This window comes from Mercenaria mercenaria, chromosome 11, assembly GCF_021730395.1.
Source record: "Mercenaria mercenaria strain notata chromosome 11, MADL_Memer_1, whole genome shotgun sequence".
Classification (NCBI taxonomy): Eukaryota; Metazoa; Mollusca; class Bivalvia; order Venerida; family Veneridae; genus Mercenaria; species Mercenaria mercenaria.
The window spans coordinates 72,812,029-72,837,457 of record NC_069371.1 but is presented as its reverse complement, the minus strand read 5'-3'; the positions used below and the strand labels follow the sequence as shown (position 1 = coordinate 72,837,457).

General features: G+C 33.7%; 1 protein-coding gene across 5 annotated transcripts in view; it reads right to left on the bottom strand.

Moving 5' to 3' along the window:
• Positions 1–25,429, bottom strand: part of LOC123532333 (interferon-induced protein 44-like) — a 33,702-nt gene that overhangs the window by 3,962 nt on the left and 4,311 nt on the right. For 2 of the 5 annotated variants that reach the window (XM_053517709.1, XM_053517710.1), the window contains exons 1-4: positions 18,174–18,311; positions 16,923–17,066; positions 1,058–1,602; positions 279–334 (exon numbers count right to left, since the gene is read on the bottom strand). In XM_053517709.1, the coding sequence (XP_053373684.1) occupies positions 279–334; positions 1,058–1,602; positions 16,923–16,948 (627 nt within the window). In that variant the 5' untranslated portion in view covers positions 16,949–17,066; positions 18,174–18,311. Of the gene's footprint in view, positions 1–278; positions 335–1,057; positions 1,603–4,849; positions 4,971–9,550; positions 10,972–12,189; positions 12,356–13,428; positions 13,584–16,922; positions 17,067–18,173; positions 18,372–20,475; positions 20,532–23,132; positions 23,684–25,429 lie in introns of those variants that run through there. The other 3 variants (XM_053517712.1, XM_053517713.1, XM_053517711.1) reach the window with 3 other exon arrangements.

Here is a 25,429-nt window from a genome sequence, read left to right as displayed (position 1 = left end):
CAATAGAGCGAATGGACGAAGATCAAGGTCACAAATTGTGTTCAGATTTGCCATTTTATTTTGTGTCCAGAGCAAAACTTCAAAACTATTCAAGGTTTTGACTTTAAACTTTGAATATAGGTGGTTGGTGATAAAGTAATTATAGAAGAGCAACAATCCACTTTATTCACCCCCTCCAATAACACTGCAATCCATGACCCACCCCGCCCCCTCCCTCCCCACACACAAGTCAGTTTCATTTTTGAGGAGTATAACAATCAACAGAGCTCTTGTTATACCTTTGTATTCCAGTTGTCCAACTCCCGCCACGGTTTTCTTTCTTTGTCTTCGTCATCTGCAAATTTTACAAAACATATGTTAAACATACTGTCTAGTTAGTAGCATGATGTTATACAGAAAATTTATTGTATGCGCGTAAATAAGCTGCCATATAATAGATACAGTACTACAGATAAATCAATGACACATATGATAATCTTACCTGAGATTTATTTATGCACCTGTATGAAACGCAAATGTAGTTACTAGGAACAATGAACAAATTGTATGGTTAAATACTTGGTGAAAAATCATTTCATTATAATGTCATTTTTTATGTCATACAATAAACATGTTTTTGACAATTATTTTACAGTCAGATAAATTCTTCTTGCGATAATCCAGTTATTGTATACAATAATATTTCGGTGTTTTGATAGGTAGGACTGTCTGCAGTATATATCATATCTATACAGAGAAAATAATAAGTTTCAGAAAAGCCTAAGCAACATGATTGAAAATGATCATATTAAGACTTTAGTATATAATAGGTCTTAAACGATATATATATATATATATATATATATATATATATATATATATATATATATATATATATATATATATATATATATATATATATATATATATATATATATATATATATATATATATATATATGTATATAAGATAAATATGAATTATGTAAAAAACAACTTCAAAATGAAAATGAATTATTCATAAATCACTTTCACTAAAACTCTTTTTTTCGCTTTTAAAAAATTCAAAATATACGTACATGTAACTTTGTAAACTTCCAATTCAGTGACGTTTAAATTACCATTATGGATGTCATCTGCGCTGACACCCTGCATGTCGTAAGAATTTCCAAAACCGGCATAGCCGTTTAAAGGGAAAACAGAACCAGAACGATTAATAGTACCGCTAAATGTATGGAGGTCATGACCTGCTCCAAATGTTGGACCGATGTTTGTTTGGTTGCAAACTGCATAATGATACTGTCCTGCTTTCAATTCAAATTTAGAAGGTTTTTGTTTCCCGTCGTGATAGAGCTGGAAAAGAAATGCTTCACTACTTGATCCATATGCACTGATTACCGAGTTCCAGGTAATCGGGCTGTAGCCGCCATAGACAGATTCTTTGTCATTATAGAGTACGGTGACCGTTGGTCCCTGACCGTCACACTTCTTATGAAAGACCGTGACATCACATTTGTCTTTGGTTATGGCATAAAGAAGTGTGAATGTTTTAGGCCCTGTGCCAATCCACTTCTCTATCTGGTCTCTGTCTTTGTTTGTCAGTCTTTCTCCCATTGTTCCAGAACTACAACATAAATATGTATAATTGCAAAATTCTAGGCTTTATATTTTTATCGCAAAATGCTTCTCATTCTGTAGTATTTTATACTTCTTACATTTTTTAAATGCATGCTTTATCTATAATTTACTCGTTTGATGAACCGCAGAATGAAAAATATTTTACTTAACCGTTGAAACAATTTCTAAAAATGTATATAACCAAGTAACAATGATTGTTGATATTATAAAGAGTGTATTACAAATAACTAAAACATATATGATAAGGAAAATTTTGCCAGTTTAAAATAAGAATATACAAACGACGCGTCGGGCGAAAAAAGGCCTTGTGTAACCTAACTTATTTTATTTCTTCACATTTGCGACATATTAATTTGATTGTTTAATATTCATATTTTCTACAATTCATTCCTATTCTGAAATTACTAATAATTAGTACAATGTCGATTTATTTACATTGCTTTACGCTACTTGTGACGTTACAATTACTTTCATTGTCAAAGGAGAGAGATGGTTTAAAGTTCATTGATGGTTAATACGGTTTGGTAAATTTCTAAAAAATACTTAGAAATGATGAATCATTCATAAAAATGTTTATCTGATGAACCAGCATGCGCGTGAGAGTAACCAAAACTTTCAGGGGGCGTGAGCGGTGTTGCACTTCCTATTACCGCTCATGAATATTTTGCTTAGTTGCATTCTATGCTTCAAAAGGATCTTCGTGTAGATTTTACAAATTGTGTTTATAATATTTCGGTCCAGTCCCATACGACTTTTCAAATTGAAAATAAAACTTGATGTATTTTTCGCTCGTTTCTTTATGTCATTGTTGGGAACCACGTGGGTAAATGTTATACCGTGATGTTGTATGTCGAAGTATCAACGATGATAAAGGAAAACTTTACGGTGAAAACGCAAATTTCTTGTAATATGGCCATCGTGGTCTTTCATCATCGCAGTTACCTATTTTCAACATTGCGGTGAATTTAAACAACTTTTATCGCCGTAGTTGTACAGTGCTTCGACTTCTTTAGTGGGATTTCGAGCATCGTAGAGAAAAAAAAAATAGAAAATGGCGATAGTAGATTCAGACATCAATTTCTACTTTAGGTAATATAACACACTAAATAGCTGTTCTTTATTCTATATAAAATTGACCTATTTACAATGGCCGCGGCACAGATCAGGACCAATTTTAAATGTTTGTAACTTAAATTTTCTCGAAGAATATTGGCAGTGCTTAACAAAAATCAAAAGAAAAGTGAGGGTCATGTTTGATGAAAGAAGAATAATTTCCGTCAAACATGCAAACTGCAAAATCAGCTAGAAAACGAGACCCCAAATTATAGTGGTGATGTGTGATCTAAGTTTCCATGAAAAATTCTGTGATAGTGTCATTTCATTATGAAAATGCTACCTACATGTCAAGTATAGATCTGTAATGTGGTTTTAACAAAAAAAAGTGTAAAGAAAATAAGGAAAATAGCTCTACAGAGCAAAAAAAAAAAGGAAAAAATGCAAAAAGAGAACTATTTGCAATTGTATCCGCAATTATGCCACTACCACTTTTTTCGCGCCATTTTTCTATTTAGTGTATGTATGTCTTTAAGAATCACCCATAAAAATATCATTTATCCCTTTTAACCAAACATCGATTATAAATCAAAGTTATTGCCCTGAACAAAAAAAGCCTGAAACACTAATCTAAGATTTATTCTAGTATAATATATACCCCTCTCAAATAAGTCCATTTGATTGGTCGAAAGGGGTACACGCGCCGGTCCGCAAAAAGCGATATTGACCCACAAACGTGATAATGACTCTTGTGATATCACCCTTTCTTATGTGTATGAAATATGGGCCAGTCAAATAAGTGCATTTGAGAAGGGCATATAATATAACAATTATAGACTCATGTTTAGGTCAATATGTGCTTATACGGACCTGTAAAAATGATATGGACCTCAGACTGCGTCCTCGGTCAATATAATTTTTACATGTCCATAAAAACACAAAATATTCACTGTATTACTATGTACCAATGTATATGTTTACTATTTTGGAATAAATATGTTTAAACTATTACACATATTGACCTCAACATAAGTCAATTACTGTATAATAAATGTTTTCCATAACTTAGCATATTTGACTGTCTGCACCCAATCAAAAGATAGAGCTAGTAAAACGTCTTTTTTAACAAGATTATATGTTAAGATAGAAATAGTACACACAATGCGTAACTAGCCACGGTATTGATTTAAACTACGACTTCACAAAACAGAAATGACTGTAATTATTTGGAATTTTAGTGTGAATGCAGCTCTATCGTGTAAGACGACAACTTGACAGTGACGTCATATGGTTCTATTTATTGACTGAACAATTTGCTTAATTCACCTGTGGTGATTTTGACAGGTGTGAAGTTCAGAGAGGTAGAAGTTTGAAATAGAGATTTGAACTATTCTAAAAGTCCATGTCATGATTTGAGTTACAGCCATATTTATGTATGCCAATAACGTATCTAGATCTACCAATTGCGCTACGACCCCGATAAAGAATAAATTACTATATTTCATGTATACAAATAAGAATATTTTCTGTAAAAGTGTTTGGCGATGATACATTTTACACTAACAGTTCCATAAGGCTTTAAATTTTATGTTAAAAACAGATGCAACAGCTGTCCAAATAGATGGTATGCATAGTTACATTGGTAGAAAAGCGCTACTTTTAGTACTGCACATACACGTTTACAGTAAATGCCATCAAGGGAGATAATCAAAAACTATGGATTCAATAAAACTTTCTACAGTGTTCATCAATATTCAAATCTTCGACAATTACTAGAGAAAACAATTACACAACAAAATGTACTTGAAATAGGATTGAAAAAGAAGTTAATAGTTTATGTTCATAGGTCACATTTTAAAGAAAGCCATTTTGAGCTTTTAATGTTGCTTTGAAATTAGGTCATATCTGATGACACGCTATCAAGTTATCATAACACAATATTTCGTATTTATCCGAACAGGATTTTATATAAAAAGTGGACACCTAATGATATCGTATTTAGTTAAAACTGCACATACATGTAGTATATCTTTATATCATCATGTATAACAGGACGTAGAAATTAAACGATATCTAGATAAACACTTTCGGTTTCGTTTTGTTTTTTGCAAGTATAAATCGTAATAAAAATAGACTATAGAAGAATAAAAGCTGAAATACAACTAAATGTATATAATTACCTGAAAAAATCCTTGCGATTTATATAAATCCCTGTAACATGTATAAGTTAGATAATACATAAAAGTGTGTTACCGGCTGGTATCATCATGCGCGGGGGAATCTCAGGGAACGTAATTTGCTATCAAATTACGTTCCCTGAGATTCTCCCAAGCATGATGATACCCGCCGGTAACACACGCGTATGTATTGTCTAACTGATTTATTGCATGATTAAAAACAGTAAACTGAACACATTTTTTAAATATCTTAAATTTAAAATATTTAAAAATATTTCCCCTGTTGAGCCTCCCTTAGAAACATTTCATGGTAAACCCCCAACTACCATATAAAAGCCAGAAGATGGCGCTGGGTAGGTTTTTATATAAATTATGCATGTTTTACATCAGATCCCTTTTTCAAAATTCTAAATAAACTACTAAAAAAATATATATAAAAAGGTTCATAAATACGCATTGAAACATTCTTTATCAATTGGTGTAATTGTTTTTCAAAACAAAAAGTTGTGAAATATAGTTTCAAAAATAATTTAAACTAACTGCTCAAAATTTGAATTTGCCGGGGGTTGGGGGCGGGGTGGTAAGGCGATTACGAGGTCATGAACCCTGGAGAAATAGGGAATGTAAACAAACCCCACGTGGCTAATTTTATCAACAAACGTTTCATGTATCGATGAAATTAACACCTAGAGCATATTGCAAAGCTTTGCCAGAAACGTAATTTGAATGTTTAAACTGAATAGAATATCATAATCATTTTTGCAGTTATATTTTTATGTTATTTAAAAAATCAAGTTTTAAATCAAGATGTAGAGAACTAAACTACAGAAATACAGTAATAAATTATTTCAAATAGCTTATCATTTTCAATACCTTATCACAGCATCACTTGCTAATTTGTGTTTATTGTTCTACACTCCAGACAGAGAAAACTATGAGCGATACCTGTGTGCAACGGAATTTAGAGCACAGCTAACCGTGGCGATACCAGAATTTAGAAAACACAAAACTTCAAAGGAAAATGCCGCAGTCATGCAATAAACAGTGGTTAATCAGAGTGTGTTTTTTTTCTGACCCGTTAACACCACACACACACAAGCGTAATAACCGGAAGTAAATTGATAGACAAAGTATTGTACTACTATTTAAGGTAGCAGGGTACACTTAGATTAGAAAACGGTCAGGTTTACATCTAGCGAGTCGCAATATTGCATTTCCCTAATGAGCAGAATATGGGTGGCCATTTTATAAATTCCATGCATGTTTTGTGCTTTTAATTAATGGCAAGATCATGACTCTCATATAAGAATACAGAAAGTTATCAAAACGAGAGTTTTACATTCCATCAAAAATAGCATGCAAAACTCATCAATTTTGCACTTTTTGAACAGACTGCAATTGTGACTCATATAATGTTTAATACCTTTCAAATGAAAAATAATTAATTCCTAAAACTATATTACACGTGTCATCTAGCATGTGAAACACTGATATTGGATAATGCCAAGAGTTCCATTGCCTTTGGTAATAATTTCCGAGTGATAGCATAGACTTGCATTAACTGTTCTTAAATTATTTAAAAAGGTCAACGAAGAAAAAACAAAACCTTTTATTTTACAAAGCTTAAGTCCACAACAAGGTGGCTTCCAGGAAAAACTTGGCTGCTTAATGACATCTTTTGTGCTAAGAGAATCCATTTGGTTTAGCAAAAACAATTTTAGCAAACTTCATATCTGCTTTCCAGACGCAAAACAAGCATTTGATCGTGACTGTTCACTCCACTACAAACGCAGACATAGTGGGCTAGACTCTACAACGCTTTTAGCATTTTCTGAACTGTACACAAATATGATCAATTGTGTGAGAAAGCAACAATTTGCATCGGAATGGTTCAAAGTAGAACAAGGCACTCGTCGGGGGGAGGGGCGGGGGCGGGGAGGGGGTGCAACAGATTGCCACTACTCTATCTTCTTTTCATAAATGGTTTGATCAATTATCTGCAAGAAAGTTGTTGCGGAACGTGCATGTATAACATAAATATATCTTCAAACCCCGGCAGATGGCATGACGCTCATATCCTTTTCAAGTAAGGATTTAAGCATTATGCCTGGCATCAGTTATACATATTCCTATCAGTGGCGCTAGTAAATGTGCAGTTGAGGAATTCAATGCGAACCCAAATTTATACTCGAAACCGGAAGTATGTCCTTAGGCAGAAGAGAAATAAAAAGGTTATACTCATTTAGACATTAAGACAGACAGATACTTTAGCACTAGACAACTAATGCATGATGATAGTGTGAAATTGCGAGGCACATTTTTAGGAATTTCTAATAGCAGATTGCAACCAGAGGGATTGAACTGTATTACATTGTATAAAATTTACAAAGCGGTTGTTTTACCCAAAGGTTTATATGGGTTTGAGCTGTGGAATAATATTTCGTCTACAGATTTACTTCAACTAGATAGATCCCACAGACTTTGCATAAAGTTTATTTAGCGGATACCAAATAATCCCAGCTCAGACTTTACTTAAAGTGCTTTCGGTTCAACGTAAATTGAAAGTGAAATTGATTATATGTAATTGCAGTCTTTTTGGCCAACTGTGCAGACTACCCATACATTACTTTGCGAAAAAAGTGTTTACTAACACACAAAGGGGTATATACCAGATATTTATAGGCTTGTACAGAAATATAATATATTCCACGTTTTTGTCAGATAATTATGTTTCTCGTGGATAATTTCCGTCGAAACTAAAAGTGGAAACAAATGCTTAAACAGAATATTATTCTACGATCAGGATTTGAGACTATAAACTGTTTGTATAACGATGAATAAGAGCATCGAGCCGACGAACTAGCCATGTACTTTACGGAAATAAGTAAATTGATATCGAGTATGTATATTTATTGTGCTTCCGCTGTTAAAGCCACAGGAAGGTTCTATTCACGAACATTTCCTCAGACTTGCTTGAAATGCAAAAGCTTATTAAATGGTCTTTTGACTCACATGCTTTGCCATTGTCGGGGAAACATAGGCGATGCTATGAAATTATGGAGTCTTATAATAGAATATAATGGGTTGAGCTTTTTCATGAGCTCTCATTGTCGATGAATCATATGTACACGAAAAGAAATCAGATCAGTATATGTTTTGATAATGCCTAAGTATGATTAAATGTTAAAATAAAAAGCATGAAAGAACAAACATTTGTTACCAAAACTGAGAACAGCTTTGATTGAAAGCGTGCTATTTTAAATTATACTCATTAGCTGACACATGAGATAGTATTGTAACGATTCTTGAACCTAGCTACGGGTAAAACTAGAATGAAAAATTTAATATGAATGGATGAGGTATGAATTTTTGTTTTTATCTAAATTATTCTGCCAAAAGCTAACAAAATATGGAAGTTGACCAAAATATCAATAATTGATGCTTTTTCTTCCTATATTTCAAATAGTTTCGTTTTTAGTTGGTGTTGCACGTTGTTCTATAATTTTTGGTAATGTAAGCCGCGCCATGAGAAAACCAACATAGTGGGTTTGTGACCAGCATGGATCAAGACCAGTCTGCGCATCCGCGCAGTCTGGTGGATCCATGTTGTTCGCTTTCAAAGCCTATTGCAATGAGAGAAACCTGTAGCGAACAGCATGGATCCTGACCAGACTGCGCGGATACGCAGGCTTGTCTGGATTCATGCTGGTCGTTTTCCCATGGCACGGCTCAATGTAAAAGTCCGTATTCCAATGAACTTCAATCTGTAAACAGCCAAATGTATATTCTTTTGAACAACAACAATAGAAAGATGGTTTAACCTGAGCAACTTCATTAGCTAAAACCTGTTACAATTAAGATAAAGTATTCATTTTGGTTATATTATACGTAGCAGATTAAACTTACAGAAGAAAATGTTTACCATGCCTCTCCTATTTTGGGTATCAAATGTGCAGTAAAGAAATAGAGTTACATTTCTGTATTGTTTTCTGGCTCACAATTGTATGTATTTTTCTTAATTTTGTAATTACATTTTTTGATAATTTAATTTTAATTTTATCAGCCTTAACTTGTTTTTTGAACAAGGTGACAGCAGTTAACCATATGTACATGAAATATGTGGATTAAAGTGTTTGCCCCAGGAACGTACTTGTGTAAGGTAATTTTAAAAGTAAAATTTTTATGTAACACACTTATTTGATAACATTACGGATTTGAAAAACATATCACATCAGATTCTATTTGAAAGAGTTTAATCACTCCCTGGATTGTGTGCCTGCTTTTTACTTTTGTCTTTTGGTAGTTTCTGTGATATGCAGGCTCCATAATCACAGTTCCTCTCCCTCTAAATTCCAGTTTGTTTAGTTCTTCCTATTCTTTCCTTGTTTGTGGCTCATCCATTATTTTTTCTGGAGATCATACGCTGATTTTCATGGAATTGCACTCTGTGCATCTTTGAAGGTTCCATGTGCACCGCCATATGAATACATCTGCGGATGTCTCCTGATTACAGTTTGGTACATTTAAGATGAGTTGATGTTGAGTTCTGCTCAACCAGGGGTTAGAGGGTGTGGACGGTAGCTAGCACTATCACTACCGTCCACAAACAGGGCATGCAACATTTGCGTTTATGAGGTTTAGATGACCTGTGGTTTTCCACTTTTTATCATAATATACTGGACAAGAGATCATATATACTTCGCAAATGCTCAACTCTGTTGTTTATTTTCTGGTAAAATAATAATAAGCTGGGCGTGTTCATAATTTCAACAAATTTGCAAGTTTTAAAGCAACGAAGAAACGTGCTTTCTAAATACTATTAGACAAAATGATCAATACGCTTTGTGGATGAAAGAAGAAGTAACAAATGAATAATGGTGAACAATGAAAATACATACTTAAATGTTTCAATGTTAATAAAAGATAACATTGCATAAACATATGCGTGTCCAATAAACAAGAGTTCTACAAATGGTACATATTACATAAACATATGCGTATCCAATAATCAAAGAGTTCTACAAATGGTACATTATATAAATTTATCATAACAGATTACTGCACACATCCTTCTCTTATTGTGTACTGAAAAATCATTTAATTTCGTGGACATGAAATTTCGTGGTTTTAGTCAAAACGGCAATTTCATGGGGATATGAATTCGTAGACTTTAACCTTAGAACATAAAATGAATGGGAATTTTACATCTTTTTTGTGATTAAAGGATTTCGTGGATTGACTCAACCACGAAATCCACGAAAATTAGTCCCCCACGAATATTAATGATTTCACGGTATATTGTAACGAATTGGCATACAGGATGTCAAAATCAGATTTCATAATTAATAACATAAACCTTAAAACAAGGCAAGTCAAAAGATAAATAAATATCGAACGAACGAATGAAGAAATTCATTGTTAAAAGACTGTTCAGTTTCTTGTGACAAGCATTATCATTTTTATATCAATATCAATTTGATCAAATAGTATATAGATGTTCATATAGATGGTGTAAGTCAAATCATTTCACAGTACATGTGTGATAAATGTTTGTCATATACTTTTCATATTAGTTTATTAGCAGTAGAACTTTTGCGGCATCATCTAATCCTGCGATGGTCCCACATTTGCAAGCTTCGTAAATATTGCTGAAACATTACTTAATTTACATTGTACATATACATATATTCCGAAGAGAAAACGAAGGTACATAATCATCTGTGCACAACTGACACATTTTCGTTTCATGTTATTTAATTTTTAATCCGTTTTCTTCATCTGCGATAAATGTCTTAGACATCCTCTTAGAGCATCTTTTCATTTTTGTTCACTTATGTTCATTTGAGCAAACTTTTTCCGATCTCGAAGATTGTACATAAAATCTTCGACCGAATCTAAAATCTTGCTTAAAGCAATCAATGTGAGGATGCTGATGTTTGTATCGAGTTCCTTTTCGTCCTCGTAGTTCTTCATTCGAAATACATTGGACCGGCGAACACCGAGGAGTTGCGATGCCTTCTCGACATGTTCCTCAACAATCCAGCTTTTGTAAGCGAACGATATATCCTTTTTGACGTCTTTGCAGAGTTTATCGATCTTCGTCAGTACAATTAGTTGTGGAATTTCTAAAAAAAAACATCATTTAATGACCTCAAAATACTTTTAGAGGAAATAAAGCATATATAAACATGATAAAGGACCTGTTTAGATTTCATTAAGCTCATATGTGCTCCAAAAACGTACCCAAAGGCAAAGAGCTATGTTCGTATACTTAGTATGTCATATACACTCAACAAAATCCCAACCAGTCAGTTTATATTGTATTACTATTTTGGTAATAATGCATTTATTTATACGAAATTTCACATACCGACATTTAAGTAGGCACTGTAGCTAACTGATGATTTATTTTTGGCTAACTCACGACCAAAGTAGTCGCATTCGGCGTTTTGACGAATATTGCATATTTTGCATGTGCAGAGCATGTGCACCAGTATCCACGTGTTCGTTTACACTTTTGGCATTACTGACGAAAGACCTACTAGAAAAAAGCATATCATTGTGACACAAGATCAATGTGATCGAGCTGTCGGAATGCTGCTAGCCGGGACACATTTACGACACGTGAGTTAAATGTGTTGGAATTTCAAAGGAATTTTGATATAATTTGTTTGTAGCTGTTACTTTGATGGTTGTTTCCATTTTTAACCTTATTTCCGTTTACAAGAACCTTCAATCGGTGGCTCTCTACCATCCGGGCTCTTTTGTCGATATTTAATCAAAGTACAATTCATTGAAGTGACCGATTTGAAATTTTGTTGTAAAATATCGACAGCTTGTGATCGGGCGTGTGGCTCTTATGTCAATTTCACAATGATATGTGTTTTTAGCCGGACATTTGTCAGTAATGCCAAAAGTGAACACGTGCATATTGGTGCACATGCTCTGCACGTGCAAAAAATGCAGTATCGGTGAAACGCCGAATGCGATTATGTTGGGCATGAATCGGCCAAAAATAAATAAACAATTAGCTGCAGTAGCTATTCAAATGTCGGTATGTGAAATTGCGTGTGAATACATGCATTATCGAAAATAGTAATAACATTTAAACTGACCGATTAGGAATTTTGTTGAGTGTATTTCATCGTTCCATACTTTTATTTGTTAAACGATAATATGTTTATCCGGTAATAATCATTGCTTTTTGTCCGAACTTGTCCGACGTAATATTCATATTCCAAATTTGACACTGGCATGTTGACTTCTATGGTAATAAGGTAATACCTTCATTTTTTGTTAATAATCTTACGTAACCTTTAATGATTTGATAAAATTGATCAAACCTCTTTGGTTCATTAAGCGTTGGAAGTTTTTAATTTTTTCTACAACTTAAGATGACAAAACGTCCAGTGTGGTTGCATCCAACACAAAAAGCACACAATGTATCCTGTCTTTTGTAGCGGTCTCCTTCTCAGAACCTTTGGTTGGTAACTTAACGTCTTGATTGAACTAAGATAGATATTGATTTTTGTGATTAATACATATTTAGATATTTACATTTCTTGGTCTCAAGAAAATTCTTTAATTTTCGTAGAAGCTCTCTTTTTGAAATGAAATTTCCAGCTGAACTATTCCAAACATCTTGAATGGTAACAATATAACTTTTCAAAATAGGACTTAAAATACTGCGGTCTGTTGCGTGATATAATTTTATAATTTCTATGTAATTCACAGTTAATGATATTATCCAATTTTAACGCTTCAAAACATGTGGGAAACTCACACCAGTTTTTAATTGTTTACCAGGATTAGAGAATCAAAACCCAATAGAGATGTACTTTATAAAATGATCTTCATATAAATCTATTTCTCGTGCAGGTACCACATACTTTCCTGTTAAATTCCAATTTTGAACATCTGCATGCAAAATCTTGTAAAACATTTTTTTATATTTAAAGCAATACTTATAGGTCTGATATACTAAAAGTTTAAGATCACCGGAATTTTTTAAAAATTGATACTAGTTTTTCTATTTCATTTGCATTTGTTTCTTGTATACCCTGTGTTTCTAGTTCGTACATTATAGTCTAATAACCGTAAGTTTTGATTATCAATGGTTTTCCGGGAAATGTGAGATCTCTTGGTTTCTAAACTTCTAGACATGATTTAATTTTATTGTTTTTATTCTCCTGGCCAGATGTCCTCATTGTTAATGCCGTAGCCGTGATGAATGCAAAAGGACTTAGTCTAATTTATTTTTTTTTATAATTTTAGTCGTTTTTTTTAAAAAAATCTGCCTATAAATAAATAAGCGCATTCAGAGCGTTGAAAATATGGGGCAAAGAGTCTTCATTTTTTTTCGCGATCAGTTGTGTATCATCCAAAAACTAGTTTATTTTTACTTCTTAAGTACATACTGGAAGTTTGGTGCCAACTACGGTTATAATTTCATATTTTGAAGGCCATAGGCTCTGCTTGTAGAATATATAAAAAGATGAATATAGACAACCTTGCTTTATAGAACGTGTGACAGTGAAAAAAATCAACTTTTATTATATAAAACCATTACACTGAATACTCACATTTGAGCCTTTAAGAAGCATTTTGATCCAGTTTCTGCAGTTTTGACCAAATGTAAATTTTTGCAAACATAAATCGATCCAGTTCCATTCGCACCGATCAAACGCTTTGACCTGATCGAGAAACAAGAGGGCCAAGATGGCCCTAGGTCGCTCACCTGTGTAACACACCATAACAGTGTAAACATGTTTTTCCTAGTGCTTACATGGAAGCAAATATTCTGACCAATTTTCAGTAAGATTGAACCAAAAAACGTGGTATCTTTAGTGTAAACAAACAGTTTCTTTGATTTGACCTACTGACCAAGTTTTTGACCCCACATGGCCCAGATACAAACTTGCCCAAGACCTGATGATAACAAACATTCTGACCATTTATGAAGACCGAATAAAACATTGTGCTCTCTAGGGTGTAAACAAGCTTATTCTTTGATTTGACCTGGTGATCTAGTTTTTGACCCCAAATGATCCAGATAAATATTCATACGATATTTCATGCAGAATAAACATTCTGACCAAGTTTCATGCACATCAAATGAACAATAGTGTTAACACGCTTTTGCTTTGATTTGACTGGGTTACCTAGTTTCTGACCCCATATGACCTAGTTTCAAACTTGGCCAATAAACAATCAAGACAAACATTCTGACCAAGTTTCATGAAGATAGGGTCATAAATGGGGCATCTAGGTTGTTTACAAGCTATGACCTAGTTTTTGACCCGACATGACCTAATTTCGATCAAGGCCTAGAGATCATCAAGATAATCATACTGTGCAAATGTGTATCAAATCAAAGCCTAAATGAAACCTCTATATGGCTGAAAGGCCAAAAAAGAAAATGTTGCCCCTTTCAGGTAGAGTAACTCTAGGACCCATGAATCTAGCCCGTTTTCGAAAAGAACATAGATCTTACTGCGATATAAGTTGTGTGTAAGTGTGGTTAAAATCAAATATAGCATGTCACTACTATCGTGTTTACAAGGTAAAAATTACCAACTGTTGGCTCTTTTAGCCTAGGGGTCAATCAGGGGCATAACTCTAGAACCTATGATTTAATCTGACAGATTCACCATGGAATCCAAGATTTATTTATTATTGTTGAAGACATTTTGCAAGTTTGTATCAAATCAAACCATAAATTAAGTCTCTATATTGCTGTAAAAGCCAAAATAGCAAATTTAAGGGGCCATAACTCTGGAACTCGTCAGTTTTCGAAAGGAACCGAGATATTATGCCAATACAAGTTGTGTGCAAATTTGGTTAAAGTTGATTGCAAAATGTTGTCTCTATAGTGTTCACAAGCAAAGAATAGCAAATTTTGGCCGGGTAAGGGGCATGATAGGATCTGACCAGTTATCGAAAAGAACCGACATATTATGCCCATACAAGTTGTGTGCAAGTTCGATTAAAATCAAATACAAAATGTGGTCTCTTTCATGTTTACAAGGAAATTGTAAATGGACGGACGCCGGACGGACGGACGGATGGACGACGGGTGATCACAAAAGTTCATCCTGTCACTATGTGACAGGTGAGCTAAAAATGATAAGACCGTCTAGATTTACATTATCACAGTAGTAAATCAAATCTTGAATGTATCTGTTTGCCTCGTTAATATTTCTTCTATGTACCCTTTTGATAAGACTGAATTTGATAAAACAGGTTTTGAGCGATCAGAAAGACATTTTGCCACAATTTTATAATCGGCATTAAGTAGAGTTGTAGGTAGCCAGTTTCTCAAATCTTTGCGCTCTCCCTACCTCTATACATTAATGGCAATACTCCTTTATATTAGGAGTCGCTTAAAGAGTTGTTCTCTAAAATTTCATCAACAATTTCTTTGAAATCGTGTTTTATTTAATACCAAAATTATTAATACCACTCATTTGGAAGTCAACCAATGCCGGGTGATTTAGGTTTTTTTAATTATACGCTGAATTTTAAAATTCTAAAAAAACTTAAATTTTTATTCAAGTGAACGTCAAGGTTATCGTCAACTGGTTTGTTATGTTTGAGAGAAGAATATTCGCTGATTCAAAATCAATACGTTCAGCTTGAAATAAGTTTTGTAACATTTTGTTTGAACTTTTAAGATGTTTTATTCAGCAAATTCAAATTTCCTTGATTTGATTATATTTTCTACCAAAGCTTTTGTTTCCATTTTAAAAACAAGTAAGCAGAGAATGTCTCATTTACCTCGATAAACTGTGCCGTTGATTTTATTTTTGAAACGGTTGTTTGATGTTCATAAAATTGATTTATTTAACTCATAAGATTTTCTATTCCGGATTTGTATCACTATTATCTTTCCTGCTTAATAAAAAACTCTAGCCTGTTTTCAAAAGTTGAAATATTTGGGTTTCGCTTTTTTTGTATTTTCTTTTCGCTCGGAGCAAAACGCAAGCATTATTATTTTTATCTTACACTTAGTTAGATCCCACCATTTTCTTTTCGATTTTCCTACGGCCTAGTCTATTTTCCAAATCGCCCACCATTCTTCTAATAGTGAAACATAATTAGGATTTTCGAGAAAACTGGTATTAAGTTTCCAAATACCCGGCCCCTTTTCTACGTCTTCCTTCTTTTATACGTCTTCCGTGTTTATTTTAAAGGAAATTAGGTCTATATCCGAAAACATGAAATGTTTAATTTTGGTATTTAATATTCCGTTCTTGATCGGCTTCGAAGAAAGAAAAAAGTCAATACGCGACTAACTGTTGTTAGTAATACGTTCAAATGTATAATCTCTCGTAGACGGATTGCGCATTCGCCATATATATTTTTTTACATCAAGCGAATAGATTAAATTTTAGAGATCACGTGACCCGAAATCTTCGTGCGAGGACACCGAATAGCTTTTCCGATCTTAGCTTTTATTAAAAGTAGAATTGTAGTTACTCGCAATTATGTGAGGCATATCATACTGCAAGAGATTTTTTTAACTGAGTTAGAAAACGTTTTCCTTTCTTTTATGTAATTTGATGCGTAAATATTTAATATTCTGTACATTTTGTGTATATCTAATTCAAACGTCATCGACATAAATCGATCATCACTTTTATTGTGATGATTATCTACAGTTTATCTTTATTTAAACCGATACCCCCTTTGAATACTTATTGCCGTTGTTCCAGTATGATTTACCTCCCCGCTGGCATCCCCAGTATTTAGCTTCAAATTCATTTATATGTTTCTTGTAAAAGAATTATATAATAGTTACTTTTGTATGAAACATTATTTAAAGATGTGTTTTTATATGTCTATCAAACAAATTAACTTTTAAGTAAGCATTTACTTATGTGCCAAATTTCTTCGTTTAATAATGACTGACAATGACATATTGGCAGCAGGCATATGGCAATTGTAAATATATATCAAATGTATTATACGTTCCTGCTCACAAACATTCGCTTCTCTCAAAATGTCTCCGATCATATAAGATACCGGGTATTCGCTGATGTCGAAACACGCAGGAAACAACTTAGTACCTACTAACCTGATAAAAGTTGGGTATGTTACCATCTAAAAGTCTACTACATTCCTTCTCGTCGAGTCCGGTGGAGTCTTCGAGTCCAGGTGTGTCAAACAACACGAACTTGAGAGTGTCTCCAGATTGAGCCGTCACTGAGTACGGTATATACTATAGATATAAATAGTACACGTATGGAGACGATAAAGTATGTCATATTATGAAGTCAAAGCGAAAACGCTTGCTTTTTAAACTGTTAAGTGTTAAGTATATTAATTTGCCTAACTTTAATTAGCAATGAAGGTGTCCCATGTGATTCTGGGACGAGCTGTGTATGAAAAGAATTGGAACCAACCACTCTCTTACCCTTGCATGATCGTAAGAGTCGACTAATAGGGTCTTAACACTTGGTTTTGCAGTAACTCTGTGATTCCAGCAGGTATGCAAATTTTGATTCCATACCTCATGTTTTTATTTCGATGTAAATGAGATGTGGAACCAAAATTTGTAGTCCTGTTTGGCGCCATATAACCTATGCTGTGTTGGTGCGCCGTAAAACCCAAATAAATAAATAAAAAAAATTAATTAGCAAGGCGATATTGCAATATTTTGTTAATGATAATACGTGCATAGGATTAATGACATTCTAAATATAGAAACAGAAAGTAAATTTATGATTATGTTAATATTAATTTACATATAAATATAATGGTCATTATAATGACTGTAGAAATGTTCATGCCATCCAGCTGGCTTTCGGATGGTCGGCGGTTCTACTCATATGCCTGTCCTCGATTACATAATGCAGAGAGAGGTACCTGGGACCTTCTTATACAACAAAAAAATGGTTGACGGTAGCGTGCATTCCCACTTCTGTCTATGAACAGATTCAATAAAAACCGAACCTGTAATATTTCGTTTTTTGTCGAGTTGGGCGACCTGTTTCCACTTTTTTTTTACTTTACAGACAAGAAAATTCTAACTTACACCTCTTATTATGCATTTTCATCTGATAATGGCTGGCATGCAACATAAAAATATCACGCAGACGTAGAAAACATTATCGATAGTAGTTTCCTAATCACAAGCCGAGAGCACAGGGATAAGACTCGAAAGAAAATACCACGGAAGTATGGTATTATGTACATGTGTTTACTGCCTTCTGTAGAAAGGGAGCAATGTGAAACAGAGATCAATACACTAAAAAAATAATAACGAGAAATAAATAAGTAAAAAGAGGAAGTGTACAAAAAGTGTAAATTTGTTTGAATAATCTACCCCAGTAGTGGTGCTTCGCTCAGCACTTCCACTGCAAGCCCGCTGTGTAATTCGGCCGCGAAATATCGTGTCTATCGTGTTGTAGAAACTTGATTTTCCCGCGCCGACTGGACCAGTCATTGCAATTTTTGCCTCACTGAAATTCAGGTCAGGAAGGGGCTTGAATGTAACAACTTTCTCTTTCAGTTTTTCTAGCTCCTGAAATATTACAAACTTTGCAATTATATTAATTTTGATAATATATTCTATCTGAAGCATTCCGTTTTTGCAGGCTGTTGAAATATGAAATCTTCTAAACCTTTCTAAGAGTTAAACACACAAATTTAGATACCGATGCGTTCCTTGTGGTTGATTGTACCTGGTGTGGAAGTTTATTTGCGCTTGTTTTGGTCAATACATGTACAAATGTATGTCTTAAAGCTCAGTTCTTACTTGTTAAAATAGAAGAGGAAGATCAGCAGATGGAGGGAAACCACTTTGACACCTTGTGCCTGTAAATTTGAACTTTACGAGGGTCATTCATTATATATTGCAACCATTCCTATAATCTTATAAATACCTGTTCTCTATTTTATACGTTGTATGGATATCATTTATATTTCGCCAACGGTTTTCTGTTGTCTTACGGCAAAAGAATGCCTTTTAATTCTATTTTACCATATGACATTCATATATTTATATCACAGCAATGTCTTTGAAATAACTGTCATTTGCTAACGGAATAGTTTTGGATGTAACGATGCCTGTTTTCTTACGCTAATATAATACTGTCAGACATTTATCGAATGATGAAAATGTAGTTTTATTCATTTCTAATTTCTAGCTAGATATGAAAATATCCGTGGATCTACTTTAATTGTTACGACACAAAGTCTTGAAATTTATGCATGGAATTTGTTGAGTCCCTTTTTATCTTTCCTTAGAAATACCGCTTTATCAAGTAGTATTTGAGATTTAGATTTAAGCAATAATAAATATGTCCCTATATTTTATCAGTTAATAAAATATAGGCAGGAGTTCGGATTCGTAATAATTAAATCACGAGTGCGTAGCACGAGTGATTTAATATTCGCATCCGATCGACTGCTCATATTTTATTAACTGATAAAATTATTGGAACAAATTTATTACTTCGATTCTAACCACGCAAATTCTTCGCATTTTACAGGACTACATTTTAGCTTGATACGTCATTCGGCTGGTCATATGCTATTATTAAAACCTCCCCACGAATGGAAAGCGTTGCATAAAACGGAATTGTCAGTAAATTTTAACTAAAGTATTAAATAGTTACTGCTGTGAAAATGTTATTTTTTTTCAATAACATTTAAGGTCGGATATAGAAATAGAAGTAAATGTCATTCAAAATTTATGATTACATGCAGTTTCTAAAAATAGTACACGTCACCTACATGATGGCACTGAAACATACACGCTAGAACTTTGCAGCATATAAACACGTAAACACTTGAGTCCTGAAGATTGGAACATGAATTATAATTTATTTACTGTCAAAGTAGAATCTAGTTGACATCTGTGGGGCCTACAATGCAGAAATTATAAACTACGCACACGAGCAGATATAGATCTAGATGCACCGATGCTGAAGTTGAAACTTACCGGGCTGAAACATTTTCTTACGATAAAAATATAAACAAATAAATTCATCATTTAGAAATTGTTTGTTTTAGAAAATTTAATGTACTTTTTATTACTACTACTTAGCACTGAAAGAGTAGAGTATTTAGTCTGCATATAGAATCTCACAGTCATGTTACAATCGTAGGGTGGAATGGAACAGCTATATTTTATCGTAAAATCATGTATAGGCGATTTCGCTATATGTTTATATAGCAACTGCTGCGGATCGTGTTAGAATTATTTATATACTTTAAAATGTATGAGGTAATTTAGTACTCGCAATTTGACCGCGATGGTTGACCGTAGACTGATTATTCATATCGACTATTTCATTGTAGAAATCAAGGGTGCTTAGGGCATTCGTATATATTTATATGGAAATAATTTGTAAACAGTGCAGTATCAAAGTATATATACTTTCATTTAATCAGTTTAAACTTTCCAATACACGTACACTCCTTTTCAATAATGGGTTGTGCCTTATTATGTATAATAATGCAAAGGTTGACCATCGGGGTCAAGTTGCGTCCACTATACTGATTATTGAATTATTCTGACGCGCACGAATGCGTAAAATTATCAACAGAATAAGACACAAATTTATATCGAGGCAGTATTAATTATCTAATCTCCCTCGTACAAATGCATAGAAAACACAAACCTGTATATTCCAATCATCTATGTCTCGCCAAGGTTCTCTCACTCGCCTTTCGTCGTCTGAAATTAAAGTGTACTAAAGGTTACCTTTTTAAGTTTTCTTGCAATTCTAAAGTCGGATGACGTAATATGTATATTTTGGAAATGCAATATCAGAAACCTAACTAATACAGGCAGGCAATCAAATGTTGCATCTTTTAGTTTTAGGAGAGGTTGAAAATAAAATATGAACTAATTTATGCGTTTTACATTTTACATTATTATACCTCATATAAATGTCCAATGCAAATTTCCCATTAATTTAACTTGAATAATATATCATATTCAATAGTGATTTTATATCACATGCGCAAAATCATTATTTTCAATTTCTACGCAGCTGATATGGTCCATAATTTCATATCACATGCGCAACAGCGTTATTTTGTTTTTCTGCGCATGTGATATTATTTTTTCATATCACCCGTTAAGAGATTGATACTTTCGCATTGATTAAAAGACTGAGTCGAAAAATTTTCAGACGAGGCGCTTATATAATTATGCTTTAGGACTGAATTACCCTTTTCTGGTGCTCTTTCATGTGCAAACAGGGCCGAATTTTCTTTTTTATGCTAAGTGCAAAATATTTCGAAAACAATTTTTTTTATCAAATATTGAATCGAAACTATTACTATAAGTTTGGAAATGATCTAACTAAGAAAATGGGTGTTCACAGTTATATGTTTCGTTTAGGAAAAAGAAAGTTATCGCCATTTTTCGAATGCTACTGATTGACGCATTATCGAAATATTAGAGTAAATGTAGGGGTCAGCGATATCAATCGTCTCGACTAAAATCTATCGGAAAAGTCTTATTACACAGCAAAGTCGCCACAAATTATGAGTGCTAACAAGTAGAGACTCTTTAATTCTGTCTTCATTATTTGGTTAGTAATTACGTTTAATGTGAAATAAATTATGTTGATTTTCAAGTAAATGCTTTGACCCTTATAATCTTTCGGTATGATAAAATAAATATTGCATTCCTGAGAGGGTGATATGAAAAATGTTCACCGCAAGATATATGAATATTGACCGAGGCGCCATTTATATAGTAGTAATGTTTTGGCTAAACTCATTACCATCGCTGCAGTTTGGTTTATCTTAGAATAAGGGCGTCATATATGCACGACTAAACTTATATATAATAAATATTTACGAATAGTTAAACTAATTGGACAATTCGCAAGCATGTTTTTGGTTAAAGGCTATTGAGACTTATGACATACCTACGAGGGGTTAAAAGAATTGTGTAAAATATTAAAAACTAAGAATATAACAGCACTTGTCCCAAAACTTTCCGAACATCCCTTGTATCTCATTTCAAAAAGCTTTTTGGAAATGAAGAATATTGATTATTGCACTGTGAATAAAAAAACATTAAAGACAAGATTCGCTGCAAATATATCTGTTCATGCATTGAAATTATTACAGGAACACTGTGGAATGAGTATCTTACAGTTACAATATTCATTATATACCTACGTAAATTCTGCAAACATGGCTTTTCAAAAGTAAATACGAACAGACAGAAAACAAATTCCGTATTGTACTGAAAATCATGTATTTTGCACGTAGCCGTACTACTTTCATTAATTAATATTCCTGACCTGAGCACGAATAAGTAAATAGGACGCACACTAAGCCCACTATTTTCCGTACAGACCATTTTCACAAAAATGATCTTGTCTAAACATTTGAAGAAGACTGTATTCAGATAAGGCTGTGCATCTGAGCAACTTTGAAGCCATTCCTTCAAAAAGTTTATGAGGAGTTGAACACAACAAACGTCTTCACTATGGCCTATTTTGTGAAATTAAAAAAGTGCTATACTTCTAAAAATATAGCCACAATAAAATGTCCATTATTTATGATCATCTTCACATCAATACCGTTCATCTGCGAACATTTCAAGCATATCTTTTTAATTGTGTTTGTGGAGTTGGGTACATAAGTTTTTTTTTATTTTTTATATAGCACAACTATTAACATGGTAAAGATTGTCTCAGAAAAGTTCCCAAGGTAATTTTCACATCAAGCTTGTTCATCTGTAAAAGTTTGAAGCAAATCAGGCTAATAGTGTGTGGTGGTGAGGGGGTGGGGATTTGGACGCACAATATTTCGGGATGACGTATGGAGGACGAATGGTTGTACGGGCAGCAGTAAAGCAATATGCACCAATTTGGGACATAAAGCTGGAGGTATCTTATACAAAGGTCGTTATAACATAACCTTGATCTATTGGACCTTCCACATACCAGATTCACTTTCTGAATACAGTATCCCAGATCAAGCTACTGCATATGTTGTTGTTATAATAACCCATTATTTTAACCGGGATTATTACCAGGACATCACCCATCAAAAACATTCACGTCTTGCAATTATGTGTAATATGTAAGTGTGCAAATGATAATCCCGCTTAAATATTATTTCTATTTGTATTTGCTTTAATGTTTATTTTCAGGATTCCGTTTTATTCTGATAGAACAGACTTCCAGATAATTTTGTGTATCTTGATAACTCATTCTTCTATTATCACACACTAATCCCATCATTTTATACCCAACTGCTCCGCAGATTGATACTAGAATGTGGAAGACATAAAAAATGTTATACTTACAAGTTACTTTATACACTTCAAGTTCTGTGACAATGAGGTTCCCGTTATTTATTTCATTTATGCTGAAACCCTCCATGTCGTACGTATTTCCAAAATTCGGTTTCATATTCAACTTGAATATATCACCAGATCGGCTCACAGTTCCTGTAAACGATGGAAGATCGTGTCCTCCACCAAATGTTGGTCCGTACACGGGTTGGTTATACACAGCATTTTGGTAGCATCCCTTTTTCAGTACAAACTTGTTTTGTTTTGGATTTCCATTTAGATATAGCTGAAAGAGAAAGGCGTCAGTACAATGATTATATAGGCCATTTCCACTTCCCGGGGTCCATGCAGTAGGGTTGTATCCTCCGTAGACAGACCCGTTAGCATTATACATAACGGTGACTGTCGGACCAATGTCGTCACATTTCTGATGAAAAACCTTGGCATCGCACCCATCTCTGGTAATAGCAAAGAGCAGTGTGAATGTTTTAGAACCTGTGCCAATCCATTTCTCTAGCTGGTCAAAGTCTTTATTTGCTAGCCTTCCGGACATTCTGTTACTTCTGAAATAACAATATTCATATGTACTAGACTTGTAAAATGATGATAGAGATTTTTCTATTCAGGCTTTGCTAAATAAGCAAATAAATAAAAAGGTGGCCGGTGGTCTAGCGGTAACACGCTTGACTGTCAATCCAGAGGTCCGAGGTTCGAATCCCGGTCCAGGCAATGAAATTTCTGAGATGCTCTTGAGTGTCTCCCACCTAACTAGAGGCCTGTACTGGTTCTTCCCAGGAAAGAGGGCTTGACGTGAATCGGTGCTATACACCGGGGACGTTAAAAAACCAGACTGTTTATTCACAAAGAGCTAGGCTAAGTTAGCTCTGTCTGTAGCCCTGTGTGACCGCGTCTGCTATTATATGTAAAGAGCCTTTGAAAGAGTTTATCATGAAAAGAGGGTTATATAAATCTGGTATAATAATAATAATAATAATTAGGCGCACAAAGAAGAATTGTAATATAATTTATAATGATTTCATTTTGACTTTGTTATTTGTCCGAACTTTGTGTCACGACCACTCATCACTCTAACAGGAAAAAAACTTGTTGTATAGTAACACACACAGTATCACAAAAGACAGGATATTGTTGAGCATAGAGGTCACTTAGCTCATGGATTTTGTCTACGGTTATTTAATCTCTAGACGGAAGATGTAAAAACTTTTTAGTAACACGCATTTTCTTTTTTTGCAGTATAATTCATTTCAATACGGATCGACAATATTTTTGTCAGGTGATACCTACACTCAACAAAATTCCTAATCGGTCGGTTTATATTTGTATTACTATTTTGTCAATAATGCAGGTATTTACACCACGAAATTTCGCATGCCGACATTTGAATAGGTCCGACAGCCCGGGCGCGTTGCTCTTGTGTCAATTTAACGATGATATGTGTTTTTCTAGTAGGACTTTCGTCAGTAATGCCAAAAGTGTTCATTAACACGTGCATATTGGTGCACAAGCCATGCACGTGCAAAATATGCTAAATTGGCCAAAACGCCTAAAGTGGTTACTTTGGCGATGAGTCGATCAAAAATAAATCAATAATTAGCTGCAGTACCTATTTAAATGTCGGTATGTGAAATTTCGTGTTAATACTTGCATAATTAACAAAAAAGTAATACAATAAAAACAGACCGATTAGGAATTTAGTTGAGTGTATATAGAATAAGGATTTCCTATATTTAAAGACCTAAGTAATGCAAAGCTTTGGTTTCAGGACTTGAACTACTGCTTCCGCGCCATCTGAGTCAGTAATATCTTATATCTGTAGACGACCTGACTACATGTACATGCTGTGGCATTTACTGAGAGGGTAGGTCTTATAACAAAATTTAAATGCTCAACAATGGGTTCTAATAATAATGTTCAATGATATGATTACAAGAAATAATGAAACATTATTTCAAAAAGGACAGCTGTCAATAAAGATTAACAAACAAGCATTCTAATAGGTGTGGTTGCGCTTAACGGACCGCACTCGTAATTATTTGTTAAAAACATTAAATATCAGTTTTATTTTTTTTTATTATTATTATACCAGATTTATATAGTCGGGGAAATGTGATTCCATTTAGAGTACAAATTGTTCAGCTTTTTCTTCTGATCTTGTGTCAAATTAGTGTTGTCTACTTCCACACAAAATGTTAATTTTGTAACTGTTAAGGTTTCATTTACAGCTCGTTGTTGCAGTGTTATTTTTTTTCTTAGTTTGTCTTTGCTAAGCAATAGTGTCTCTCGTAAAA